The sequence below is a fragment of the Apium graveolens genome, chromosome 7, assembly GCF_009905375.1.
Source record: "Apium graveolens cultivar Ventura chromosome 7, ASM990537v1, whole genome shotgun sequence".
Classification (NCBI taxonomy): domain Eukaryota; kingdom Viridiplantae; phylum Streptophyta; class Magnoliopsida; order Apiales; family Apiaceae; genus Apium; species Apium graveolens.
The window spans coordinates 227,065,082-227,084,493 of NC_133653.1; the positions used below are offsets into that span (position 1 = coordinate 227,065,082).

A 19,412-nucleotide genomic window follows, 5' to 3' on the forward strand; every position below is an offset into this window, starting at 1 on the left:
CACTGAATAGGTTCTTGGTATTCTAAGCAGTGAATTCGTATTATCCGGATAGTCGCGATATGCTGAGAAGTATCCCTCACGAATATTTAATGAATTAGAGAATTTATATAAATAATGATAAAATAGTTTTATTATTATTTATTTCTACTACCGGCTTAATATTGAACCTACAGGGTCACACCATAAAAGAGAATGATTTAATGGTGGAGGAATTAATTAATAATGGCTAATAATTATTTATTTATGAAATATATAATTAATTGGCAAATTTAATAATTGATTAAATGAGATTTAATTGATTATAAATTAATTAAGAAAAGGTTCTTAATATTATTAATTAAGAATTTATTTTTTGGAAATTAAATTAGTGAGAGAATTATTTCTAAAAAGTTTAGAAAAAGGATTAATAATTAAAAGGTGTTTTAATTCTTAGGGAGAATAATAAAGGGTTAATAATAATAATATTTTATGGGAAAATTTTTAGTTGAAAATTTTGCCTATAAATATACTATTATAAACCCTATTTTTGCCTCAACCAAAAAGATTTACAAAACCCTAATTCTTTCCATCTCCTCCTCCTTCATTACATCGTTTTCTTGGTGGGTACCGGTGGAGTGCTTCACACTTGAGGAGCAGCTGCTAAGGATCTCCGTTCATCGTTTTTGGGTCGCCATTAAAGACCTCCATCTTTCCATTAACGTAAAGCTTCTTAAGGTAAACATACTGAACTACGAATTAAATATTATTTTTCGCATGGATCCTGTGGAGGGTTTCGGTTTTTTAAGATTTAAATTTACGTTTTCGTTGTGTTTATGTGCTAAAAACCCTTTAATTTTTTTATTTCCGTTGTAAAATACAAAAAAAATATTACAAGTCATTTTGTGTTTCACATGCTTGTATCATGACTCATTGAAAGCCTGGAATTATTCTTGTATGAATGAACATTTGTAAAGAGCATTTATACTGCAGAAGTCACATGCAACGTTATACTTTACATCAAACCCTATTAGACCCATGCAATGAATCTCTAATTTTTGAAATAATACAGGTGAGAGCAACAATGATAAGTCATTTTTTTGTTTTATGATATACTAATGAAAGCCTGAAATTAGGTCAGAAGTCACATGTAAACTTATCCCCTTATTATATTCAATCTCCTATTACAGCCACAAGTTTGTCTTAAAAATATATCCTTCCATCTAACCTTAAACTCCAACTTTTCTCATATTGAAGTAAAATCTTACAAATGGATAAGAAAAAAAGAATTTTAACCTCTGCAACATTGTTCTCCGGTACGCGCCCAAAGAAACAAAATAAAGTTTCTAGAAAGAAATTGATTGAAGATGAAAATGCTAAAAAGCAAGCCGCTTACGACCATGAGGAGTTTATGAAAAGGATGCAAAGGATAAAGACAAGTGAAGAGAAAAAGGGTAAAGATTGGGTCCCAACTCATGATGAGTTCTATGAATTTGGATTGGTGAACTTTGAAATTTTAGACACAATGTCAGAAGAAGAAGCAAAAATTGAGAAGTCTTATAAAGATCGCTTCATTACGAAGAAGGAATATTTTTGTCTGAATGACGGAATCATGAAAAGTACCATGAAATACAGGATGAGATGATTGAACGAGAGGATGCTGAAATTGCACAGTATGTTGTAGCTACGGAAGAGGCTCAAGAATTAGGAGAAATCGAGGATGCCAAAAAACGTGAGGAAGAGGAGATTGCGGATGGAGAGTATGATGAGTATGTTGTTAACCTTGAGGATGACTGAAAAAGTTATAGAACTGATGGTGGTGATGTTGAAGCTGGATCGCAGGATGTTGCCTTTTATTATTGTGTTTTTATTTTGCATCCTGCATTTTTCCATTTCGTATTTTCTGTTTTTCATTATTTGTACTGTTGTTTACCATTGATGCATTAATTTAGTTTTCTGTTTTTTCCATGTAAAGTTATTTTTAGCATGTGATGTTATCTAGTAAAGATATAATTATTTAAGGGGCGTTGGATACAATTATATAAATAAATCAAAATCAGGATGTGAGATCAATGAAATCAATAACAGATTATTAATTCAGATATAAACTATTACAAAACTCTCTCAAGAAAATATGATGTTCTTGAGAGCTTCTAGGTTACAATGATACTCGTGTAAAGCCTATCAACAATGATAACCTATTATGTGTTTATATAATACACAGATACTCTATCAATTACAAGATATGTCAAAAAACATATATATCTAGTTTCTATACATATCTAAATTTAAAGTTAGGTTCCTACAAATCAGGAACCGACACTAAACTACTCCTCATATACTGGGACTATGTAAATCAGTAGATTCTGATTTATCCTATAATTCTGTCACCTAGTCATATCCTGACTATCTCCATCCTGATGCAAATCCTGAGGCCATGGAAATCCTGACTGACTGACAGATCCTGATTCCCAGCAAATCCTGATTCTGACTTAGAGCATATTCACCTTACAATCTCCCCCAATTTATGTTTTATAGAATATGCATAAATTATATGCTCTGCTTGATTCCAAAAACAGGAAGACAAAATATTGAGTAGAGAGTTGTAGAGCATACTTAGTTATTGATGTTTATGTTAATTTTATGGTTCTTGATAAACCCTTGAGTATCTCTTCACAAATGCCTTGACTATTTCATCAATCTTTTTTGTGAGAAGTTGCTTTAGCCTGATCTTCAAATTTCTTACATAATCAGTTTCTTCAGAGAACTGATATATGGTAGCTCTCAAATTTTTAATTGGAGTCCTCTCCATCATCAACTCATCAAGTAGCTTGTAATAAGGCATTCCAAGTGGATATAAAATCCACTTATCAAGTAGCTCTGATGCCTTTGAAGGGTTTCAAGCACATAAATGCAACTGTAAATTTAAAACGTGAAAAACCAGAATTTTCGAACCCACCGCAGGATCCATGCGAAAAACAGATATTTAATTCATAGATCAGATTGTATACCTTAAGCAGCTTTACAAATTAGTTGAATAATCGAGATCCAAATATTGTTCAATCACCACACATCCCACTCTCACAATCTACGCTCTATCGGTATCCATACGAATGCTTGAACTCAAGGATTGGATGTGTACTAGCACAAACTCGTTTCTTCTTACTCTCTCCATCTTCTCTCTTGGTGGCTAGGGTTTTAGTAAAAGTCTTACTCACAAAATCAGCCACACAAGAGATATTATATAGAGAGTAAAAAAAGAATTATAACTCTTAACTAATTTGGAGTTATTATTAATTCCAAATTCCTATTTGTATAATAATTAAGTCACATTTAATTATTTAACAACTGAATTTCATAATTGATATTAGTAAATTCGAATATCATTATTTATCTAATTAATCAAGTCATACTTAATTAATATTATAAATAATTCAAATTAATTTATCCTTCAAACATTCTTTGTGAGTGACCCTATAGATTATTATTACGTTGGCAACAAATTTTCAATCTAATATAAAATCGTAAACAATGAGCGGTATCTAGTAATACATCATTGTTACCCATATAATAATAATTGAATCGGTGATCGATTAAACATTTCGTGAATAATGTACAATGTAATACAATCCATTTAACCAAATATTATAGATTAAACTAGATGCATGTAATGTGTCATCATCATCATAGTTTTATCCAAGTTTTCTGAAACACGGAAAAAAATCATTGGCTTATCAAATTTTGATCAATGAGTAGACTATCATATCAAATCAACATTTGAGCGCGACCACGCATTTCATAGTTTAGCTCACACAAGAGGCCAATAATATCACTCCTAAAATAGGAGGGTTAAATCTCATCTTGATCATTCATATTTCTCATACGATTCATATATACCCATTGTCCACTTTTATCATTACCTGGTCAAGGATAACTTTTAATGGAATCAATGTATATTAATTCTCGTTTAGAAATATAATGACTTCAGGTCTAAGGACCATTCATCATTATCACTGTAAGAATTACTTATGACACAACAAACATGTAGAATCTCACATCGGGTCTGTCCAGCATCATGTACATTTACATATGCCTGTGTTTTTTACTTTAGTATCACTATACCTATGATCAATGAGATGTGATCATCAGTCAACAAACGCACTAGTCTTAATGTATTATTATTGTCCCTTAATAATAATACTCGACTAGGGGCCTTTAGGAATATTGATATTATTCTCATAATCTAATTTCTAAGTCACGTACTTAGAGATATATAATTGCATATCATATTCCAAGGACATTTATTAATCTAACATTTATATCGCAGTATAATTAAGAAATAATAAATTATGAAGGGAGTAATCGATAGAACATAAATATTAGTAATCCAAATGTCTTAAAAAAAAATATCATAGTGTTGTATTTAGGGCACAGACACAAACAGTAAAATATAGAAAAGTATGAATTTGGGCATGAATTTGTGCATGTAAAGTGCAGGAAAAACCTAGAAATTATGAAGACATTCATCTAAAACCCAGAAATTAAGCAAAAAACTGGGAAAACAAGAGGAAAACGGTGAATATACCTGGAAAAACTTGGAGATATGAAGATCTTCAACCGGAAACTGGAGATTTGATTGCCGTAAAACGCATAGGATCGCTGGAAAAGGCTTGTGATCCTATGCGTGGGAAAGGCTTGTGAAACAAGAGGCCTGAATGTGGACCGTACTTTCGACTGGAGATTTGATTTTGAGAGGAAACTTGTGAAATGAGAAGTGAGAAAGAGAATGATCCCACTCACTCTATTATATAAGTGAATTTAGGGAAGGTAAAACGTCAAAGGCCCACAAACCTGAGGCCCAAAGATGAAAAGCCCAATTCCCAGAATATACTTGAAATTTCCTAAGGAAATTGAAGGCCCAAAGGCCCAATCCAGGTTAGGAATAGGAAATTGAAGACCCGATCCAATTAGGATTAGGAAATTGAAGGCCCATAGGCGCAATCCAATTAGGGTTTGAAAATTAAAGGCCTAAAGATCCCAAATCATTTAGAAACGACCAGGATCGAGGTCAAAATCCAGGTCGTGGATTCTTTTCGAATTACTTCGAATAGAAGCCTAAAAATGAACCTGGGAAATGACCAAGATCGAGGTCGAAATACAGGTCGTGGATTCTAATCAAATTACTTCGAATAAAAGCCTGAAAATGGACCTTGGAAACGACCAGGATCGAGGTCGAAATCCAGGTCGTGGATTAATCGAATTACTTCGAATAGAAGCCTGAAATTGGACCTTGGGAATGACCAGGATCGAGGTCGAAATTCAGGTTGTGGATTATGTTCGAACTACTACGACTAGAGGCCTGAATGTGGACCGTACTTTCGACCAGGATCCTAGTCGAAATTCAGGTTGTGGATCCTGGTCGAAAATTTTCGACTAGAACACATGAGCTGACAAGTATTTCGAGTAGGATCCTGGTCGAAATTCCGACTAGGATCCTGGTTGAAAATAGCAGAAAATTTGAAAAAAAAATCCGAAAATTAAGGAATTGAAAGAGTGTAAGAAAAATGAGTATGTAACCGAATCAAGGCATATCCTAGCGGAGGAAGTATGTAAGGAAAATGAGTATGGAAAATTTCCAGAAAATAGTTTGAAGCCTTGAAAATGGTAAATCATTGTAAACGTGTAGGTCACTCCACACTTTACGATAAAAACGATACCCTGCAAGGGCAAAATGACAACTTAAGTCCTACGAAATCTTATATGTTTTCCTAGAAGTTGGTGGGCAAATGATAGGAGATAAAAATAATCTTAACCTTGTAATAAATAAGCGCATTAATTATGTCTGATTTGATCCAAAGATGAAACCCAATTATTAAGGCCCAACAATTAGTATGTCATTAATTGGGCTCAAAGGGCCCACAAAGTAAGGATTTATGATTAACATTTGTAGGCCTAGTATCAACCCAAGTTGTGATTGAGAAAATAAGTTCAAATCAGAATCGAACTCTCAAAAGAGTAGTCGTCAAGCTACACGATCCTATAAGGAATCAATTTTTTGCATTCTACGACTCCAAATTCTATTCCAAATCTGAGACTTGTCCACCAATTTTTCTAACCCTAATTCAATTCAAGGCATCCTATGCCTATATAAGGGGCTTCACCCAATAATCTAGAACTACGTTTTTTACTTGATTCTTAACACAATACGTAGGCATCGTGTGAAGACAGATTGAATCACGAAATACGAGATCATAAATTTAGCTTTTATGACTAAATAATGGCTAGTTAATTGAGTAATATATTTTTACCAGTAAAATATTTTTGATAAATAGCCACTTGTATTTTATTTAAACATATGTTAATCCTCTAACCGAAAATTTCTACCACTTAATTTTTTTTCAAATAACCGATTCAGTCCTGACAAAAAAATATTAATCGATTCAGTTCAAACCAATATTTCAATAACAAACAAACACCAATATTAAATGATTCATCTATTCAAACCTCTAATTTAGTTCAATCTACTAATTTTTTCTCAAAACTTTAGCTTGGAAACATGAGTCAAAGGAACAGCCTAGAATGTAATTACTGAAGATGATGCACGGCTGGTAAATTAGTGTTGGCAAATTATTATTTTTGATAAATATGTATTAGCAAAATTAGCAATAAAAGGTTTCATAAAAAGTGGCACTACATTCGGATTTGGTGAGATTAGTTTGTAATGGAAAATGAACCTGATTTTTTATTTTGGAGAAAGTTTACCAACATACAAAAAATTTCCCACCCCAAAGTTTCGATGATTTCACGAATATTAAGGATCACAGCCTACTTATATCCTAAAATTGGCAAACAGTAATTTATTTATTTCAAAAGGCAAATTCGAAAAAAAAAAATGTACAAAAATTGTTACCTCTGTACTCTAGCACAATGAAAACCCAAAACTCGGTGGTTATAACAATGCTGGTAATTGCATTAACAAGCACATCATGTGTCTCAGGCTCAGCTGACCCGTTGAACATGTATTTCACTAATGACATGTCTGAAGGCTGCGAGTTGAACCTTTCATGCTACCCTTCAAATGTTGCAGGTACTCTAAAAGTTGCCAAGGGAAAGAAAGCCCGGGTGGGCTTGTCTGAACTTCCGAAAGATTCTGTCAACTGTCGTCTTGCTTGTGCTAACAAATTCAATGATGTTACAGCCAACGTGTTTCTGGACAAAGACAACCACGATGTTTACCGTGTTGCCAGAAGCGCTGGTATCTACTGGTCTAATAGGGATCTTCCTCTTACGGATCCCGGATGGAGTATCGAATATAACTGGCAAACAACATCTTGACCGTTTGCATTGTTATTCCGTGCAGGAAATGTGTTTTAACCTTGTTATCATCAGGGATGGAGATGGATCCGGATTAAGGCTCATATTTGTGGCTGTGTGTTTATAGTTAAATATTATGAGTTTTTCTTCTTCTTCTTTTGCTTTGAATTTGTACTTGCATTCGAATGCTGTGTAATTATGAGTCTTACAAAACTCACATTCGACTCCATGCAACATTAAACTCTGACTTTTTTGTACTTTTGTCATCGAGGTGTTGCAATTTTATGTTCTTTGTTGCGGGTCTTAAAATATTGCAATAACTTTCAAAACAAATATAAGAAAAATGACACAAGGGGTGGGACAAAAGAGACACAAATATTGAACATAACAACAAAACAGCTACCCAAAAAAGAAGCCCAATGGCATGAAACTACATAAAAGTTAAAAAATAAAAATAATAAAAATAAAACTTGGCGGAAGCTGCATAGATATGGTCAATTAAAAGATTTGAGTACTGTAACAAAAAAACATGCATGCAAAAGGTCAAATGTAAGAGTTCACTTTCAACTTTCAAGTTATAATTCGGTAATTCAAGCTGCAAACATGAAAATCTTGAGCAATGTTGGTGGCCTGATTCATTTCAACGAATCTCATACAGCAGATTAGTCTTTTCTTTCACTGCAAGATTTTATTGCGCAGGCGGGTACAATCTGCTATACGCTTCTGCTGCCAAATGAAAAGACAGTAAAAGTGCATCTGGTACTCGAGACCGGTATACAAGAAAGTCAGGTCCCTGCCAATATAAATACAAAATTAGAAACTGCAGAGCTGTGAACCACGAACAATATGCAACAGCAGCCAGGAAAGAAATTTATAAGATATGCTAAAATATGTAGGCCACTTACAGGCACTGCCATTGCCAATCCTGTCGGTGGCAATTGGTTCATCCAGTAATTGGCTTCACCTGAAATGTACACATTAATTAGTCCGCAAGATTTGTGAGTGTTCAAAACCTAGTTGACTAAATCATTCAAGTATAAGTTACTCGTAATTTGCTAATGATTTAAGGAGTTTGCTGAAACATATGATAAAATGAAAATAATCTTCACTTTATTGTTATATACCATAAATATTACAATTAGTACAATATATATGAGGCTATCTAGAGAGCAAAGTTATCTAGCATAGGAAAATCGACCTACTAAGAGCAAATTGACTTCCTAACAAGTTCAAGGACATGATTTACTGTTCAAATTATTTGCTATCTAGGTTGTTGCTTTTCTTCGCCAAAATATATATAGCTTTATAATTGATTAACCATCTTCATATACATTACTTTTCAAATTAAAGTACTACATAGTTAATATAATAAGAGCAAATAAAGTGAGTAATAAATACAAATATGAGAGCAAATAAACAGTGCATGCATTTTAACAAACAAGACTCAGGCCCGATAAAACAAGATTCAACTAACATATGACCACTGTCCTCTACAAAATTGAACTAGAGAAAGATACTTGGCTAGGAATGACTACGGGGTATAACTTTTCAGTTTTTTATTCGGAGAATTACTCTAGATCGGAGGTTATCATCATCCCGCTAGCTAAATCATTTTGAGGTTGGAGGCCTTGAGCGTGAAAACATGCAACACAGCACATTGAGCTCTAATTGTTATTATGGAACAGTGAAGGTTGAGCCCACTTTTTTCAAATGCAAAATGCCAGTCTATATGCAATGCGAGAGGTAGTGTGAAAAAGGGCTAGGCAGCATAAAAGCGTGTACTCACTCTATACTTTTCTCTATATATGTTTTCTACAGTTTTAATGGTTCAAGTTTATTTATGTCTCTCTCGACTTGGCATATATTAGATATATCTAGTAATTAGACCTGTGCAACTTATCTCTACATCCTGCATTCCCTTTTTCTAAGAGTTTATAAATCCTACCGATTGTGAGCTATATTGAGGCTATGGTTTGCATATAAAATTGTGCTCGTTTATTAAAATTAGCTGGAACCCCATTTTGCTTATAAACATCGTTAGATATTTTTGTTACAAATGAAACTAATATCATTAGTTAAACAAACAAAGATTAAAGGCCAGATGTTGCAGCAATTTTCTCTACACATGCAAATGAAAATTGAAAATATGCTTCCAAGAATCCAGACAAACCTGCATGATCTGCTATCATTGAAAATGTCGAATTTGGTCCTACAGGACTAGATAACCCCATATTGGCAAACCTTGCAAGGCCATAATTATAAGGATCCTGCAACATAAGACTTATTTCTTTTCAGTTTATGTGATCTGGATGGTCATTAGGATTAATCATATAGATGCAGCCTTACCTGGGTAACCTCACCAGGAATCTCCATAGTAGCTGGTAGCGCTGGTAGCTGGAGGTGGCTGTGATAGACCAAAAAAACAAACCCAATACGTGTGAATATCAAGTTAAGAAAAGAGATTTTCATAATTCCTTGTGATTTAGATACAGTTTCAGCTTATCAAAACATAAAGCCAGAGCTTCATCTCCGGTAGTTTAAACATATACCATACTTCTAGATCTTTATACTGTATATACTCCATGACTACAAAGTGACATGACCTAAATTTAACAAAAAAACATATATATCTAACAAAAAATTCATGGGAAGGAAGTAATGGTTGGATCCAATCAAATTTTTGTTGATTGTGGTAATCTTATCCTTTTCAAAATGAAAATATCTAAAGCACTGTAATTTTGGTTAAATTAACAACTGATTCTTATTCAGTTAAATTTAGATATTACCAGAAATTCTGCCGCTAATGATTATTTATTTATTTATTGATAATTAAACACACTCACACAACCACCTTGTATTTGACAAGGTTCAAACCCTCGACATCCCATAGAGGTCAACTGTGTGCTGATATTTATTATAGGTGACTACCCTATATTTTTTAGTAGCTATAACAAAAGCAATAGATGTAAGAGAATCACCTTTGACTGCCTGAAGGTGGCATCGGGTAAAAAAGGGTGTTAGCACCAACCAGCGCTTGACCTGGGAGCAACTCATCAGGGGCAAAACCAAGGTGCTTGTTCCCAAATGTTTCTGCTACGAACAAAGGTTTGGCAGACGACTGCCCCAGAAAACCATCAGACACGGTTTTCATTGGAAGGTTACCAGCTCTGTGCTGGTAATTTCCCGGGGCTGAGAACAATTCAGCTGGTGATTGAGCTATCACATTATCGCAATTATATAAACCACGAGTGTCCTGCTGGTACCTTTCCAGCTCTGGCAACATACCGGAAACATGATTTTCCTGCATTACATTACTAAAATTTGGAATGATAGGTGCATTTCCAGTGAACTGATGGCTCATCACAGGATTTCCAGTCACAGGGAGCACGTTCTGTTGTGGTTCCTTAGGTGTTTGTCCGGAGCTGCTAGCTCCTTGATTCTTCAAAGAGGCTAGCATTGCTAGCGCATATCCAGTTGATAACTGGGTATTAACGCAAGTAAATGTCAGAAACATATTATATAAGAATGAAGTATAACTACAAACACTTTAGAATTCATCAAAAAGACCTGTCCGGCAGATTGTACATTTTCTCCCCTTTTGCTTGACAGTCTTAAGCAAAATGTGGGCCAGAATGATTCCCACCACTTTGTCAACATACTTTCTTCACACCGTGCCACTAAAGAAATATTATAAAATATTTAAGAACAATCATCAGACATCTTTGCAGGAGAAGGAAAATGTAAAAGATTTGAAAGAAGAGAGGAGTGAAAATGAACATTCTTTTTTTCCTTTCTATCTCTTTTCTCTTCCAAATTTTTCAGTATCAAAGAGAAAAAAACAAAATTCCCTGAAAATGTATATCTAGGCAGCAGGCAATACAAAATAAATTACAACAGCATGATTGCACCAACAACTAGCTACCTGCTACACGTATTTATAGTCATTTAGTACCATTATCATTAATGTAACAATAACGTTAACAATATTAATAACGATAACTATAATAAATCATAACAATACAATATTTTATGATTTAGACTACAATGATAAATTATTCACATAACATAAATCCACTGAAAGCTAAAGAAAACACACAACCAAATATATATTGACGATAAGGTCTCTTTCTTCCATGGTTTATAGATCGATTAACGACTTACATTTTGATATTTCAAGGTTTGCTTCTTGCGCATATATTTCCGCAACGTCATGTAAGTTTTCCTTCTTCATGCGATTATAAATGTAATATTGAAGCCTAGAAATATCCAAATTAAGTAAAGTTACATCAAGATATTAATACATATATATAACAGCAAATACCCAAGTCAACATATTATAGCAAAATCACACAGACGTATAACTCACATCTTTTCAGCATCCTCATCTTTCTCAATAGCCATTTTCTTTTCTTCCACCCATTCATTTCCAAAATCCATTTTCTTCAAGTGAACAACCTTCAATTTACCAGTACACAGAAAGGCACACAAACAGAACACAAAGGAGAAAAAAATAGCACAATAAGTTTAATTGTATTGTGGTAAGAAACCACAAAGCAAAAGAAAAAATAGATTTTAATATATGTAACTAACCAAAAAGAGAATAAGAATTTGACAATAAGGGGTATCCAGATAGCATCAGATATTATTATCTTCTTAAAAAATCTCATAGATTCTCGCAGGATTTTAACAAGAATAGAAAACACTAGGTAATCAATCAAAATCCACTATTTTATAGAATCCAATAAATTTCAACAGAAATTTAAGTAATCTTAATTGAAAATTATCATGCTTTTAAGGATAATTTCAAATACTAATTGAATTTCTGAAATCCTTGTTGAATATTTTCAAAATACAATGGATAATTTCATAATTCAAAGTGAATATAGCTGGATTTCTACAAGCGAAAATATAATTTAGAACCCTTATTGAATACATACAAGATTTTTGGAATTCTTTCCGAATATCTCCAGGATTTAATAGATATTTCCGAAATAAACCTGGCTTTCTAATATTATTTAGAATCCTGACTGAATACACTCCCGAGATTACCATCTAGCAATTTTATGATCAAAATGACTAGTATCATAATCCCTGAATTCTCACTAGTACTATATTTTTTCCATTAATTATTAGGTACACTTAAATACACTTTGCAAAATAAAACCACTTACATATTAACAATTCAAGCTTCGCTTTTTTCACAAAATTTTCTGCAACATCATGCACATCCTTCTTTTGCATGTAAACATAGATGTACAGGTGAGGCCTGAAAATTCCCAAGTTGAATACACTCCAAACGAAATCAAGAAGCTAAGCAAAATAAAGAAAAATATCAAAGTGAATCATTAACTAGTGCAGGATCAAATATAGATATCAAAATTTCAAAATATAAAAGTTTGACGCAATATATCCCGTCTACTATTAAAAATCTTCGTGGAAAAACTTAAACGGCATAAGTAATATTGCTTCAAACTCATTTATGTTGCTAGTAGAAGTTGTTGCAATGACTGGGGGAATTTTTTGTTTTCACAAGCAACTTTTATAACCAGTAGATAAAACTGATTCCGCAATCTTCACGGTAATCTATCAGTTTACTTCTTATCCTACACTATAGTATAGGAGGAAGATGTAACAGCTAGGGGTGGAAAAAAGAGAAAAACACAGAGCATAAAAGCCAAATGTAGAAAGCCCCTTTGAAAGAAGCTACTCAGGAACAATAATCTTTAGACCAAAAGCAGGCAAGAGGGAAGAGAGGCCAAATGGCATCATAATTTTAGATTAGATAAAACTAACTTGGTGGTTATTGCAGACATGGTCAATTATATAATGTGATTACTGTAACCATAAAACACATTTCCCCAGCCAAGCTAGAGGCGTGATCTACCAAAAGGGGGTATCCAAAAAAATACTAGAAGACTTTTGGTGTTTCACAGAATTATCATAGAAAGTCACGAGTATTGGAAAAGAAATATCAATTTCAAAACTACCTACTGTACTGTAATGCAAACCACAAACCTGAAATTTCTTGAACGATATTCATGGCTGAACCATCTCACCTAACCTCATACAGGCTATAGAAGACCATTCTTCTGTTTCACTGCAAACATACTAGTCCTAATCTTAATTGGTTTTCCACGTGGATAAGCCATATAAGATTTAGCATTACGTCAAATAATTGGTATCATCACAAAAGAAACTTGATTGTATGAAGGGGTTATTTATACCTTAGCCATATACATTTGCTGGTTTGAACATATAATTAAACCCTCAATGTTAGAAAACGTATCTCCATGCCCTTAATGTATATCAAAGAGAGTTCTCGACCCTAATTCTTCGAATGCAATCTAATTATCGGGTACCGGTCATATTGGTTAGGGGGTAATATCGGGAATAAAGTCTGTTTGTAAGTGTACTACATGAAAAAACACGATTTAACACTTGGTTGTACAGAATTATTGATTATAGCCATCAAATATAAATTTATAGGGTCCTAAAACCCTAAAGATCAAAGAGTGGATCTTTCAATCCTAAAAATGCGCAAGGTTCCAACATCTCATGGTAATTATTTACTGTCATATTCAAATATTTGTTCGAGTTCCATGTATTTTGCTTATTGTATTGATCTTAATCTCACATGTTTACTTGTTTATAAAGTGTATTATGTATATAAAAAAAATGTTTACCATGAATGTGTAAAAACCCTTGATTATAATATATATATAGTTGCAACCTTACTCTTAAATTTGAGTGTAGCTATGTGCCAATTTGAGTTAAAAAGAAAATTAAAAGAAAGACTAGGTTCATACCATGTATAGAGACTTAGAGAGCATCCCCGAGAGCTTCCTTCCATGATGCAGGTAATACAGCGCCTTATTCGACAACAACATTGAACCTCCATTCCTTTCAACTAATTAAGTAGCTACTGAAATAAATATATCAAATTCAATATGGAAGCAAGAGATAAATATATGGGGAACAAGAGAAAATATATGTACCATTAAAGAGCGGGAACTCTTAGAAAGGCGGGAAAATGGCTGTTAAGCAGATATTACCCCAGCTTGACATGGCCGATCCCCGCAAGAAAATAGTCAAATAGCATACCGGCTGCACTTGTCATCCATGTTAAAAGGATATTTTAAACATCACTTTTCTAAAAATCGGTCAAAGCGGCGTCTACGCGACAGGCGGTGGTAAAATGGCCCGACTCGGACCCCCGACGTTTTTTCAAAAAATCGGGATTAGGCGGGTTAGGTGGTCAAAAATGGGTCCTAGGCGGTCTAGGCGGAAATAATTAATTTTTTTTTTACGTTTTTATAATTTTAATTCATTAATTTCATAATTTCACACAATATCATGTCAATTTTTAAAATAAAATATTGATAAGAATTAACAAGTAATCTAATATATTTATTTTCTCACTTAAAATATAAAAATAACATATTATAATTAATTTAAAAGTGTGAATTAAAATATAATTAATATTATAAACTCAATAATTAGTACATAACGCATGTCAAATGTGTAAATATTGTTTAATACCATTCTAATTTCTTTTTCCAAACAAATATTTGACATACTGATCATTATGTAATTATAAAAATTAAAAATAAAATTTATATTCTTCTGATTAATGTTCCAATTAATCTGTTCGATTAATCTCCGACTTGCCGATTAATCTCTCGAAGGTACCTTCACCGCCCTGCCCTGGCACGCCTAGCGATTTCTGGAACACCACTTTTTACACAAGCGATGTTAATATAATTTTTAGGCATCAATAATAGTTAAAATCAATGTCTAAATTACTTTTTAAAATATTAAAAAAATGTGTAATTATATCTTTCATACACATTTCCCCTTCCCCTTGTTACTTAAAACATTTAACCTTTAACTTACAAATATTCTCCCCGTGAACAAAATTTTATGTCCCCCGCTTTTCTACACTATCTCTCATCCAATTTTCATTCTTTTCCTCACATCAAAATCTTATCTCTCAAGAACCCTAATTCGAACATAAATCGAAACCCTTAATTTACGATGTACTTCAAATCCTATTTTACAAATCCGTATTTTCAAACCCCCGATATAGAAACCTAATTAGCTACAACCTTAGATTTTTCTTTCAATCAAAACACTCGATTTTTGCAGAGAAAACTTTAGGAAGGTTGATTGTGCTATTATCATTCTCGAATCCGCTCAAATCAATAAGAATTTTTTTTAGTTTTCGTTTCAAAATTTAAATTTTGATTTTTAATTGAACTTGTTTTAAAAGATAGGTTGATTCTTTAGCTTGAGTCATCTACGAAATAAGTCATTGTTCGGTTTTAATGTTAAAATATGTATTTTTGTTTCTTTAATTTCTTATAACTTTTGTTTATATATGTTTGTTTTTTGTTATATATATATATATATATATATGGTAGTAATCCATAGAGAACTCCCTTATATAGAGGTCCGTAGAGAACCCTTGTTAAAATAATATAAATATATAAATTATTTTATTTTTCATCATATAATTACAAAATTTAATTACCAAATTAAAAAATGAAGTAGCACACTTTTTTTTATTTAAAAAATCATTTAAATTTGATGAAATAGTTTAAAGCGATTCTGTAGTAGAATCACAGTAAACTCACACTTATCCAAACTCATTTTATAGTAGAATCAAATTTAAAATTATTTTTTCAAATTAAACGTTTTATTATATTTAAATATAATTATTATTCTACATTAGCAACAAATTTGATAAAATCCTAGTATGGAATCAAGAGTTCTCTACAATTCTCTATATATATAAGAGAGCCCTCTCTTGAAAAAAAGGTCTATATATATACTTGTCTCTTTCTCTTTTTTGTGTCATGTTATTCATCACTTTTAATGATTTGTTGTTATTTTTAGGCCTATGTTTGTGTTTTCTTACTTGTCGTGCGCTTGCTTTTGATCCATCTGGTTATCTTCTTGTTGCTTGGCTTAGTTTTTATTCTTGTAATTATGTAGTTTTATTAGTGATATTGTGAATATCATTGAATTTATATACTTGTTTTGTTTGATAAATGATAACTGATAACACTACGCCATAGATGACTTTTAGCAACACCAAAACTGTGTTGCTATAGACCCCTAAAAATATTGCCATAGGCAAAAAGAGGTCTATTGAAACAATTTTTCGGTGTTGGGTGTAAGGCAGTCACCATAGGTATCTAACCTTACATCAGTGTCAATCTATGGTAACACAGTAAAACATGTTGCTATAGATATCAATTGCAACAGGATTTTTATAGTATAACAACACAGGTTTTGTGTCGCAATAGAGGTAGTAATTGATAAAAGAAAGTGGGCCACACCGGTGTAATAAAATAAAAAAATATTATTTAAATATTATAATTTTCAAAAACAATTAAATTAAATATCAATTAAATCTCTTCCTTTATTCAATAATAACATCCAACATCGTTCAAAATTACATCTCAAACATCCAATAATAAACAACCACCAACTACATCATCCCATTACTATTAACAAAAATTAAAACGACTAATACCATCTTCTATACCTGGCCTAATATACAATACAATATCGAAAGAAACTAAACATGTTTCTAGTGTTCATAATTTGTAGTGAAATTCACAGGTGCAACTTTTCCACACACTCCGCTATTAACTGTTCTGACCACTGTGACCCTCGCTCTAATGCACCACCAGGCACTTTACGTATTTATTTTTCTGTGGTTGATTCAATTTAGGATGACTAGATATAAAAAGACTTCCACAACCTCTAAATCTTCTGCTACTATGCAACGAGCATTACTACTTTCTTTTACCTTTGTTGTGGAGGCTTTGGCTATGCAGCTTTTGGGGATTCGACTCCTGGGAACCTAACAAAATCATGCAATTTTAATATACATCTTGCCATCACAAAAAACAGTAAAGATGCAATTTTTAAAGTGTCTAGCTTGACAGATTCACTCCCAGTACGCCAGCTTACATTAGGTCGTTGAAGATAAAAGCATTTTCTCCTTGTAACAACAAAAATGTGACATAATATGTTTTGGAAAGGAAGGAGGATAGAAATAATTTATACTAATTTCCGATTACCAAAAAGAAGAGTATCTAATAACTGAACAAGTTTCGTATAAAGATAATATCAAACAATATAATATAGCTACTTTGTCATTTAAAGGTGCAAAATTTCTCAGGTACTTTTAAAAACATATCGAGGTGATTAGTGCATATTTAGGCATGACACTATTTTGAAATAAGGAAGTAACATAATAAAATACGGGGTAATAGCTTGTATAAAATTGTTTCATACTTGATACAAATTTAAAACTAGAAACTAAATACCTTACACTAGTAAGACCATTTCTTGGAACATTCGATTCACAGCTATGACACCTAGTATACTTAGGGCACAGGTAAGGCCCATGGCTCACATTCTGGGAAGAAATAAAAATAAATATCAAAAGGTATTACCAGGATACGAAGCTGGACTTTAGGACTTCTACAATACCTTGTAAGCAGGATGCTGAAAGTAACATTGGTAAGCATCGTCATACCTTTTGCAGAATATAAACTTGTTTGGGTCTCCTGTTCTTCACCACACCTACAGAAATGTTTAGTAGTAAGCACCTACATCAGGTGTCCAATTACACAGAGTGTTACATGTACCTTAAGTGAAACAACATGGATATAGAAATATGCCAATTACAGAAGCATCACACATTTAGTATCCTTATCTAAGGTCTGAATGTTGGAGGCTCGTACTCCATGTGAAATAGTTCCATGCAATACATGACGAAATTGTGATAAATCAAAAATTATGGTTGAATAAAATAATCTGAGATACAAAGGGAATGCAATGTATTGGATTGGATACTGGATCAATATAATGTCAAAAACAAGCACCGATAAGTATGATTAATGGCCAAGTGTTCTACAGTTATGTTGGAGTATGAGGCCAAGTTTACAGAATTGGCCCGATTAGTTCCTGAGTATGTAAGTACGGAGACCTAGAAGGCAAGGGGGTTTCAACAAGGGTTGAAGCCTGAAATTCGCAGTGGAGTTGTGACATTACAACTCAAGACATATCTTTCCGTAGTTGCATGTGCGTTTTCCTTCAACTCTGTACCTGTTAACGTTTTATTTGATTTAGGAGCGTCTAAGTCTTTCATATCAAAGAAATGTGTGAACAAAATGAATTTGATGTTGGACGACTTAGCCGAGCCCTTAATCATAGAAGTGGCCAATCAGGACAGAGTTTCAGTGAGTCAACTCTATTTTAAGTCATCTGATACCCTTAGAGCTAGGAGAGTTCAATGTGATTTTAGGAATGGATTGGTGTTCCCAACATAAGGTAAATATTGACTGTAAGAAAAAGAAGATTGTGACGTTTACAAAGGATATTATCAGGGTAAATTATCAAGGACAAAGGCTGGAGAAATAATTCCTCACGATATTAAAGGTAAAGAGACTGTATAGACAAGGATGTGAGGCTTATTTAGCCCACATAGTAGACATTGAGAATAAATCACCTAATTTAGACAAGATTCCAATAGCCAGGGAATTTTCGAACGTCTTTTCAGACGAGCTACTGGAACTGTCAGCAGATCGTGAGATTGAGTTTTTATTGACTTAGTACTCGGAGCCAAATCAGTGTCAAAAGCTCCATATTGGATGATCAACGAGAATGAAAGAATTTGTTAGGCAACTGCAGGAGTTATTGGTTATGAGAGTGATTATACCAAATATGTCCCCATGGGGTGCACCAGTGGAAAAGAAGAATGAAAGTATGAGATTATGTACCGATTAACGGAAGTTTAATAAGTTGACGATTAGGAATAAGCAACCCATACCTAGAATTGATTACAGATGTGACCCAATGAAAGGAGCGTGTTGTTCTTCGAAGGCTGACTTAAGATCAAGCCTGAGCTCGTACCAAAGACTATGTTTAGAATAAGATTTGGACATTACGAGATTCTGGTAAGGTTATGTGGATTAGCAAATGCACCAGCCACCTATAAAGATTCAAGGAACATAGTGTATAAGGAGTACTTGGATAAGTTGTAATTGTATTTATTGATAACATCCTCGTCCATTCAAGGACTAAGGAAGACTAAATCGAACACC

General features: G+C 33.2%; 1 protein-coding gene across 2 annotated transcripts; it reads right to left on the reverse strand.

The window, feature by feature from the left end:
• Positions 1–7,767: 7,767 nt before the first annotated feature.
• On the reverse strand, positions 7,768–13,680 carry LOC141672712 (uncharacterized). Of its 2 annotated transcripts, XM_074479360.1 has the most exons (10): positions 13,306–13,680; positions 12,462–12,600; positions 11,657–11,745; positions 11,452–11,546; positions 10,858–10,967; positions 10,269–10,771; positions 9,637–9,694; positions 9,461–9,557; positions 8,196–8,254; positions 7,768–8,083 (listed from the first exon to the last, which is right to left on the reverse strand). In XM_074479360.1, the coding sequence occupies exons 3-10, from the start codon at positions 11,725–11,727 to the stop codon at positions 7,979–7,981; spliced, it is 1,098 nt and encodes a 365-aa protein (XP_074335461.1). In that variant the 5' UTR covers positions 11,728–11,745; positions 12,462–12,600; positions 13,306–13,680; the 3' UTR covers positions 7,768–7,978. The 2 variants fall into 2 exon arrangements, with proteins under 2 accessions (XP_074335461.1, XP_074335462.1); XM_074479361.1 differs by lacking the exon at positions 13,306–13,680 and having other exon boundaries at positions 12,462–12,687.
• Positions 13,681–19,412: the final 5,732 nt, after the last annotated feature.

What these genes read in the sequence shown, in the direction of transcription:
- LOC141672712 (XM_074479360.1), bottom strand. Translation starts at nt 11,727, where the DNA reads ATGGATTTTGGAAATGAATGGGTGGAAGAAAAGAAAATGGCTATTGAG. An exon ending in TTCCTGGTGAGGTTACCCAG is followed by an intron (nt 9,558 to 9,636) that starts GTAAGGCTGCAT and finishes CTTATGTTGCAG; the next exon opens with GATCCTTATAATTATGGCCT. An exon ending in GATTGGCAATGGCAGTGCCT is followed by an intron (nt 8,084 to 8,195) that starts GTAAGTGGCCTA and finishes TTATATTGGCAG; the next exon opens with GGACCTGACTTTCTTGTATA.